Source organism: Oratosquilla oratoria, unplaced genomic scaffold (genome assembly GCF_046742065.1).
Source record: "Oratosquilla oratoria isolate Oo_2021 unplaced genomic scaffold, ASM4674206v1 SCAFFOLD81, whole genome shotgun sequence".
NCBI lineage: Eukaryota > Metazoa > Arthropoda > Malacostraca > Stomatopoda > Squillidae > Oratosquilla > Oratosquilla oratoria.
In genome coordinates, this window is record NW_027467745.1 from 220,082 (window position 1) to 230,000 (window position 9,919).

At 47.0% G+C, this 9,919-nt stretch overlaps 1 protein-coding gene across 5 annotated transcripts in view; it reads right to left on the reverse strand.

The window, feature by feature from the left end:
• Positions 1-9,919, reverse strand: part of LOC143024025 (tensin-3-like) — a 257,123-nt gene that overhangs the window by 200,733 nt on the left and 46,471 nt on the right. For 2 of the 5 annotated variants that reach the window (XM_076182731.1, XM_076182730.1), the window contains exon 1: positions 7,257-9,919. This exon is cut by the window's right edge. The exons of 2 other annotated variants lie outside the window; for them this stretch is intronic. In XM_076182731.1, coding sequence (XP_076038846.1) covers positions 7,257-9,919 — 2,663 coding nt within the window. The remainder of the gene's footprint in view (positions 1-7,256) is intronic. One more of the 5 variants, XM_076182732.1, reaches the window with a different exon arrangement.

Consider the following 9,919-nt stretch of genomic DNA (forward strand, 5'->3'; position numbering starts at 1 on the left):
ATGGGTAGATAGGCAAAGGAGAATTTTTTGTGGGATGGCTTAAGTTGGCATTTGATTTTTTGTTAAGGTAGCTAAAGTGAGGAATTTGTAGTAAATTTTCAGTGAAGAGTCTGCCATTCTTTTACCATATGAATGGATATTATGTGGATTTTTGTTTAATTCCTGATGAGTAATTGAGGTTTCAATGGTGTGGGAGATTGGCTTTGTAGGGATACTCTTGATACGGTAAAGATATTTCAATGATGTCAAAATGCGGTGGGTGGATATCCAGGAAGTATCCACTTTGTGCATACAAGCTTTTTCGTAGAGTACTGCGGAAAGCACCTGTCCCGAGACGCAGGCCAGGAGGAGGAGGAGGAGGAGGAGGAGGAGGAGGAAGAGGAGATGGAGGAACAAGAGGAGAGACAGAGGAAGGAGAAGTAGGAGGAAGAGAGGATAAGGGGAAATAGGGAGAGCAGGAGGATGAGGATGGGCATGAGGAAAGGAAAAATGAGAGGTAGAAGGAAGAGGAGGAGGAGGAAGAGAATAAAGGCAGGAAAAAGTAGAGGGAAAAGGAGGGGGAGTAGGGGAGGAGGAGGAGTGGGGGTGAAAGAGATTTAAGAGGAGAAGACGGATGAGTAGGAAAACATGGATGAGTAAGAAAAAGGTGGAGGAGGAAAAGGAGTAAGAGGACAGCGAGGAGAAGGAGGAGGAAGAGAAGCAAAAGGAAGAAAAGGAGAAGAGTAGGAGAATGAGCAAAAGGAGATGGAGGAGAAGGAGGAGGAGGGGGAAAAGGAGAAAGAAGAGGAGGAGGACAATAAGGGAAACTGAAGGAGGAAGCGTAGAAGGGGAAAAAAGAGGAAAATGAAGAAGAAAAAGAAGAGAAAGAGGAAGAACAAAAACAAGACGAAGAAGAGGAAGAAGTTGAAGAAGAAAAAGAAGAAGAAGCAGAAGAAGAAGAAGAAGAAGAAGAAGAAGAAAAAAAAAAGAAGAAGAAGAAGAAGAAAAAAAAAAGAAGAAGAAAAAGAAGAGGAAGAAGCAGAAGCAGACGAAGAAGAAGAAAAGAAGCAAAAGAAGAAGAAACAGAAAAAGAAAAAGAAAACAAACCAAACAATGAAACTAAGAAATGTAAAGAAGAGAGTAGAAGAGATGGGGAGGAGGAGGAGGAGGCAGGTGTTAGGAGCTGTGGGAAACCGAGGAGGACGATGATGATGATGATGGTGCAGAGACGAGTGGAGGAGCAGGGAGGAAGGAAGGAGGACTTAACGAGGTAAATACAGAGATGGAGATGAAAAGGACGAATACGACCAAAAGAAGAAGGACGTTCAAACAGAAGGCAACGAGGTAGACAAAAAATAAACAAAAAACAGAAAAAGACGTGGCGAGGTGGAGCAACTATGAATTCAAGATATGAGACAAAGTAAAAGGTGAAAGAAGGGATGGTAGATAGAAGAGTAAAGTAAAGAGAAATAAGAGCAAAAAAAAGGATGTGTGTGTGAAAATTGGGGCATAACATATAATATGATGAAGATGTAGAGAAAACAGAGAAAAAAGAGTAAGAGACAAAAAAAGAGGAGGACAGGTATAGAGAAACAGAGGGAGAAAAGAAGACAAAGACCAAAAGAGCGAAGACAGATAAAAAAAAGAAAAAAATTGGGAGGTGAAAAGAGACACAGGGTAATCATGAGAAAAAAAAGAGAGAAAGAGAGAAGGAGACAGAGAAAGACAGAGTGACAGAGACGGAAATACGGAGACAGACAATCAGAGAGAGAGAGAGAGAGAGAGAGAGAGAGAGAGAGAGAGAGAGAGAGAGAGAGAGAAATACACAAAGAAACATTCACAAACAGAAAAACAGATAAACAGACAGAAAGACATAAAGACAAAGAGAAGGAGACACATAGATTGACAGAGATAGAAAAAGAGAGAGATAGGTAATCAGAGAGAGAGAGAGAGAGAGAGAGAGAGAGAGAGAGAGAGAGAGAGAGAGAGAGAGAGAGAGAGAGAGTGAGAGAGAGAGAGAGAGGGGGGAGGGAGAGAGAGAGATAGAAAGAAAGAATGAAAGAGAGAGATACAGACACAAAGATATAGACATATAGACAGAGATCGAGAGAGATCGAGAGAGAGAGATCGAGAGAGAGAGAGAGAGAGAGAGAGAGAGAGATAGAACGAGCGAGAATGACAGACACAAATAGAAAGATAAAGAGAGAGACAGAGAGGAAGGGAGAGGAAGAGAGGGAGGGAGAAAAAGAGAGAGATAGAGAGGGAATGAGAGAGGCAGAGGGGAGAGATAGAGAATGAGAGAATAAGAGAGATAGAGTTAGGAGTTACAAGGAATCTCAGTACCTCAAGAGGTTTTATAACCCATACTGAGAAGGTATCGTTAAAAGGTTGTCGGGAATTCACACTATTGCTTAAACTAATGTGTGTAGCACCTTGTCTAACAGTCTTTTGAACTGCTGAACTGAGGAACTGTTTACCACGTTATTTGACAATCTGTTACAAGTGTTGCAGATTTTATAGGTAAAAAATTACCAATCTTGTCACAAGAGTAACGAGGGGGATTGAGCTTCTCTCATCATGAAGAGATGTCGATTGTTAATGTTATAAAATCCTTGACTTTGAAAACCTCTATTAGCTGTCCTCGCGATCTCCTGGTTTCTAGAGAAAAGAGCCACAAAGCCTTGAGACGCCTCTGATAGCCCATGTGTCCTATGGAAGGAATAAGTTTCGTTGCTCGTGCCTGAACTCGTTCTAGCCTCTGCACGTCCATCCTCAAGTTCGGCGACCAGAACTGGACGGAGTCTTCCATATAGGGACGAACTAGGGAAATGTAAAGTGTCAAGACTATTTTTTGGTTCAGGTAACGAAACTGTCTTCTGATGTAACCTTACAGCCTTTGTGCCTTCTTTTCTACTTCAATACACTGTTTTGATGGGTTGAGATCGCTGCTAATCAAGAGACCTAAGTCTTTTTTCCAATTCTGTATTTGCTATGTCATGACCCAAAATAGAATAATCTGCTCTCTGGTTTGCATAGTCTTGCACTTATCCAGATTAAATGGCATCATTCACTTCTCATACCACCATCCCAATTTCTCTGAGTCTAACCTAAGAATTTCTACACTTTTAGGTGTTGCGACATTTGCTCCCAACTTTGCGTGATCCGCAAACCTAGCTATGCTGCTCACAATTCCAATATCTATATCACTAACATAGATGATGAAGAGGAGCGGACCTAATAAAGATCCTTGGAGCACCCCACTGGTAACAGAAGACCAGCTAGACCATGACCCATTAATAACTTTTATCTTTCAACCAGGCTTCAACCCAATTTAACACTGCTCCTCTAATACCCATGGCTCGAACTTGACAAAGGCTTTCTGGAAGTCGAGATAAAGTATGTCGATTGCTCTGTTCCTGTCATATCCTTGAAGCATGACATGAAACAAATCTATCAGGTTAGTTAAGCATGATCTGTGACTCCGAAAACCATGCTTCAAGTCTAATAACAGGATCTCTCCGTCCAGAAACTCATCTATTCTATCAACAATAACACCTTCCTGGCTTCTAGAGAAAAGAGCCACTACAATAGAAGTAAGGATGATAGGTCCGTAATTCCCTAGATTTACGCGATCTCCTTTCTTAAATATGGGAATCACGTTTGTCGCCCGCCAGTCCCCAGACACTTCTCCTGTCCGCAGAGACTCGCTGAAGATCCCCACTAGGTGGAGAGCAGCCTGCTCGCGAACCTCCCGCAGTAGCTTTGGCAGGAATCCATCTGGACCGGGAGACTCGTTTGCGCTAAGCTTGTCTAGCAAGGCTAAGACTTAGATGTTCCTACTATGAATATCCTCCATGGACTCTCCCTCGTGTACCAGAACTGGTTCAGGGACTGCCTTCTCTACTTCCTCAGTGAATAGTGAGAGAGAATGAGGGGGGGGAGGTGGAGATAGAGTGTGTGGAGAAAGAAACAGAGAGAGTGGAGAGAGTGAATAGACAGTTAGAGATAGACAGAAATATATTATATATATATACATATATATATATATATATATATATATATATATATATATAAAGAGAGAGAGAGATGGAGAGAGAGAGACAAACAGACAGAAAGTTACAAGGAATTTCAGTACCTCAAGAGGTTTTATAACCCATACCGAGGAGGTACCGTTAAAATGTTACTGGGGATTCATACTATTACTTAAACTAATGTAAGTAGCACCTTGTCTAACAGTCTTTTGAACTGCTGAACTAAGGAACTGTTTACCACGTCCTTTGACAGTCTGTTCCAAGTGTTGCAGATTTTATAGGTAAAAAAATGACCAACCTTGTCACAAGGGTAACGAGGGTGACTGAGCTTCTACCCATGATTGCGAGTGGTATTCACGTTCAAACTGAAAAATGTCAATAATCAATGTTATCAAATCCTTGAAGTATTTTGAAAAACTCTATTAGTTGACCTCGCAATCTCCTGGTTTCTAGAGAAAAGAGCCACAAAGCCTTGAGACGCCTCTAGGAGCCCACGTGCCTAATGGAGAGAATAAGTTTCGTTGCTCGTGGCTGAACTTGTTCTAGCCTCTGCACGTCCATCCTCAAGTTTGGCGACCAGAAGGTTTATGTTCTGAAGCGTTCCACCACAGTCACGCTAAGGACCAATTTTGTTTCCTACTCGTTTTCTACTGTTAACGTAAAGAACTTCTTGGGGTTAGCCTTTTCTCCCTATGTAGGCTGTTGTACCCAATGGGTAAAAAAAATGCTTCATCTGCAAAGTGAAGAAGCCTCTTGCTTTCATCGTCCCCTGTCCTGTCTTCCCAGTTTACATGACAGTTGAAATCCCCTAAGATAACAGCTGTAAGTTCGCTTATTATATTAGTAATTTCTGTAGAGGGAGAGATTGAAAGAGAAAGAGGGAGGGAGGGAGGTAGGGAAGGAGAGAGGTAGGAAGGGAGGGAAAGAGAGAAAGAGAGAAAGAGAGAGAGATCTCCCTCAGAGCAGGAGTCCTTCTCTGATCTGAGTGGATGACACGGTAAAGAACCTGGTTGACCATGTCATCATATATTACTTTGCCACGTTGATTAAGATGCACGCCATCTTTTGCGAACAAATCGCTTCGTCCATAAAATATGTCATGAGTCTACAAACCGTATGCCATGAAGAACGCACATATCCTGAAGTCTCTCGTTAATGCCTATTGCCTTGAAAGCGAAGATGCTCCCATGAGAGAGAGAAAGAGAGAGAGAGAGAGAGAGAGAGAGAGAGAGAGAGAGAGAGAGAGAGAGAGAGAGAGAGAGAGAGAGAGAGAGAGAGAGAGAGAGAGAGAGAGAGAGAGAGAGAGAGAGAGAGAGAGAGAGAGAAAGAGGGAGAGAGAGAGAAGGGGGCATTGAGATGGAGAGAAAGGTCATGGAAAGTGTAGGCAATGCACAGAATACGTTGCAAAGGGTCTATGAAAAGAAGGAGAAGGTAAAAGAAGAGCATAAGCCCACAGAGAGGACAGTCTGGCAGGAGCTGTGGGGAAACTCGAGGACATCATACGAGAATTGGAAAAATACGTGAGAAGAGAGTGAATATCGAAAAACCCAGAAGACGACGAGGAATGACCAAGTAATCCTACTTAAAATGGTTTATGCAGCGTCTCCACACAACAAAAATACTAGTAACACAGCCTGCACTATACTAATAGTATATTTGCTATGGTGCTGTGAATAGGAATTGATACTGTTACTGTGGTCACGGCTTTTGGATAAACGAGAAAACAGTCAATTAACATCGCACTTGGCCTTAGGTAATTACAAACGGGTTTAAGGATTGCGATGGGGTGAGTATGACGACGTTTGAAATTTGGGAAAAGTACTGAAAAAAAACGTAAATTCTTTTAAGTCACAGGGGAGTTGGGAGGTAATGGCAGACATATGAGAGATTGCTTCCGGGCAAAATGAAACAGGAATGTTCCTGAATGATACTGGGAGGCTTCAGAACAGGATATAAGTCATGATGTTACAGGAGAAGTCTCTGAACTTGAGTAAGAGTGTCTTAATGACTCGTGAGTAAAATGTCAACTTCCTAGTCTATGGTGGACGGGAGACATAGATCGGAGTGGAATGCTCTGGAAAAAAAAGTCTTGTTCAACTTCAAAAGCAAACTGTAGTTTTATGTTTCATAAACAGTAGCGTGTTCAAAAACTGGCATCCTCAAAGACTACGAAAGACTAAGAACGCCGTGGTTGCGTGTCCAATAACGTACGAGTATCACCTCAGAGGTTAACCATAACAGATAACGTAAGAAAAAGACATCAACGCAACAAAACGTCAAAACATTTATAAGAATGATGGTAGAATTCAGTTTCATGTTAAGATATCATATGAACTAAGAAATGCCAAGAAGTTAAATTATTCTTAATCAACAACAAATTGGGCCTAAATACCAAGCAAAGGATCGTTAAAGCATGAATCAAAATTTAAAAGAACAACTAAATGTCGTGCATGTCTCAAGAACTTGGCTAAAGATTATATGAGAATACACGACTTAGTGTTTCAGCGAACTATGAACAAAGTACGTCAATGATAATGTTCAAAGTAAACACAACTTAACAGAAACAACATGTGTGACATTTTTTAAAGTTGTTCGATGAAGCTTTGAGACATGACGACAAACAAAGAGATAAAAGTAACATGCGTCTGAGAGTAATGAGAGCCATAGGAGTTGCTTCAAGAAAGGGCACCAAGAGGAAAGGCAGGGGCAACCGGAGGAGGAAGAGCGGAGGGGGAGAAGAGGATTCTACCATCATGCTGCGAGACCTTGGAAACCCAAGAGGGGATTAAGGGAACTAATTCAAAACTCTACCTACGTACAGGATAGCCTCAGAACGAGGGGAGTAAAAGGAAGAGATACTCCACTACACTGACACAACTTTTAGAACTTAACGCAGTGGCAACGGGTCTCGAGTGGCTCGTATTGTAAAACCACACACACACACTGCGTCATTATTGTACAAATAAAGGGCAGGCACAGGTCATCATGTCCGAGGACAAAGGGCAACATTACAGTGAGCAAGAGCATCGGCGCAACAACAACACAAGGATGTAGTATTGACCGAGGAAAGGTTACGTTACTAAGGGAGGTACTAAATGGGATGCGATGCGATGGGAAGCTGCAGGGGTGGGGGGGGGAAGAGCATGTGAATGGGGAGAAAAGGGTAAGTGGGGAAGGTGAGGAGAAAGGACATGCCGTGACCAAACAATCCTGAGCCCTCGAGGGCCTAGCGTGCCTTGACCTGACCTCCTTCTCTATGTGCAGTGCAGTGTGCCAAATGGTGAAGGCGAGGCGGTGCAAGACACCAGCGTCCACGCGCGGGTCTGATTTGCATCGCCGCCTCCGACGTGCCGCTGCTGCTGCCGAACTCGCTTCCCTGTTGGTAGATCCCAGGGAGTCCCAGGATGCTGACGCAGTGACTCTTTTTGGGACACGCGGGGGCAAGGGGGGCGAGTTAGCTGACGGAGGCGAGTCCGGTGTAGTGCTCACCAGTGACGGGATGGAAGAGTAGAGGTCCTCGCTCTCTTCGCCTGAACTGGCTATCGCCGGCCACGACCTCGGCGGAATCACAGGAGGACAAGACCTTGTCAGCAGGTCTTCGGGACTTGGGCTAGTGCTGCTACTGGCATACGAGGACATCGAATGGCGATACGAGGACGACGGAACTCGAGTACGCGAGGGCTGAGTGACGGTTGGAGGAACAGGTGGAGGAGGGCCTAGCGGAGAGCTCACCAGTGGGTTGTGAGAGCCAAGAGGCCCCGTGGTCAGTCGAGGAGGAGGAAGAGGTGGAGGAACATCTTCGGGTTCCATCGTACGACGTCTGTACCTTGTAGGCGCTGGCATGGGCGGTAGTGGGCGAGTGTAAGCAGGCTCGGGCGGTGGTGGGGGGCGTTTGTATGATGAATCTGGATGAGGGGGCCTCGTGTAGATGGGGTCCGGAGGGCTGGGTCTGGACAAGGAAGAGTATGTTGCGTCTGGAGGAGGTTGGGGTCGGGAGAAGCGAGGTTCTGGAATCGGTGGTCGTGATTCGTCAGGTTGCGGTCTGGAGGGGAAAGAGGTTTCAGGTGGTTGTGGTCGCGAAAAGGTGGAGGAGGATTCTGTCGCATGTGGACGAGAGAAAGTGGTTTCAGGTGCTTGTGGTCGTGAGAATAAGGGTTCGGGTGGTTGCGGTCGTGAAAAGGAGGGTTCCTGTGGTTGTGGTCGGGAAAAAGAGGTTTCTGGTGGTTGCGTTCGTAAAAATGATGGTTCTGGCGGTTGCGGTCGTGAGAATGGGGGTTCAGGAGGTTGTGGGCGAGAGAAAGGCGGCTCTGGGGGTTTGGGTCGGGAAAACGAAGGTTCATGAGGCTGCGGCCCCGAAAAGGTAGTTTCTAGTGGCTGCAGCCGTGAAAGAGGGGGCTCTGGTGCTGGTGCTCGAGAATATGGCGGTTCTGGGGGCTGTGGTCGTGAAAAGGAAGGTTCTGGGGGCTGTGGTCGTGAGAAGGAAGGTTCTGGTGGTAGAGGGCGGGAGAAAGAAGGCTCAGGTCTGGAATATGCATGTTCCGATTGCTGAGTTCTTGGGATAGACGGATCGAGTGGAGGTATGGGTGGTCGTGAGAAAGATGAGGACACCTCTGTCTTTGGCTGTCGTGAATAAGAAGAGTCTGGTTGCTGCTGAGGTCGAGAAAGGGGAGGGGGAGGCGGCTCTGTGGGTTGTAACCGCGAGTAAGGAGGATCTGGTGATCGGCAATAAAGAGGTTCAGGAGGCTGGGGGCGAGTGTAAGTTGGCTCTGGGGGTCTCGTGTAAGTAGAACTGGATATTTGTGGCCTCGAAAAGGCTTCGGGCGGCTGTGGGCGCGTGTACAAGAGTTCGGGGGGACTTTGGTATAGTGGGTCGTCAGAAGTTCTTGGGGGCTTTATTGTTGAATACAAGCCATCATCATCGTTATCGTCGTCAGGAGACCTTCGAGGTTTGTATAGTCCTTGGTAAAGAGGCTCGACACTGCCTTTGGACTCCCGACGAGGGATGACGGGCTTGAAAGCCGTTGGGGGTGGGACCGGAGGCGTGGTCTCGATACCCTTCATATCTCGCCTGGGCATGGGGTCGTACTTAAGTTCCCGGCCTCCTGGTCCACCTGTTCCTCCTCCTCTCCCTCCTCCTCCTCCTCCTGCTCCTCCCCCCCCTCCTCCTCCTCCTCCTCCTTCTCCTGCTGGTAGTGCTCCTCCACTTGGGCGACGCGGTAAAGACTGATAGGTGGCAGGAGTCCTTGAGGGAGGCATTGCGAGGGGCTGATGGGGGTGCGGCGTGAAGTAGTGATGATGGTGAGGCTGGCCTCGGGGCAAAGAGTAAAAAGTGGAGGGTGGAGGGACTTTGGCTTCCCTCCTGGGCAGTGACTGGTGCCACGAGGTATATATGCGTGGGGGTCCCTTGTGTGCGGGGCCGTGCTGGGCCCCAGACCCATCAGCAGGATGTCTTTTGTGAGTCTGGCTCCTGGCAGGATGGGTGCCCCCTGCCCGAGCGGCAGGGAGGGGCCTACTGACACTGATGGGTTGCGGGGCCGCGGTCGGGGGCCCACCTAACCGCACCGAGGTCGGGACAGGAGGAGGGCACAGGGGGCGGCTCCCGCTGGGAGGAAGCACCGCTGGGGCAGCAGGTAGAGCGTGCGTGAAGGGGAGAAGGGGTTGCGGCCTCTGCTGGTGCGGAGGCCCGTGATGGATCATGCCCTGGTAAGGTAGCCCTCTGAAATGTCCTGGGTGGCCATAGAATCCTGATTTGGTTCCACTCCTGGGCAGAGAGTAAAAAGCCCTGCCGGGGGGCCCACAACGGGGCAGCGAGGATGGGTAACCTGGATAAGGAGGCAGGGAGGAGAGGGCCGGGGGGAAGTGCAGGCCGCCGCCGCCGCCACCGCCATGGTAGCTGCCACCGCCCTGCT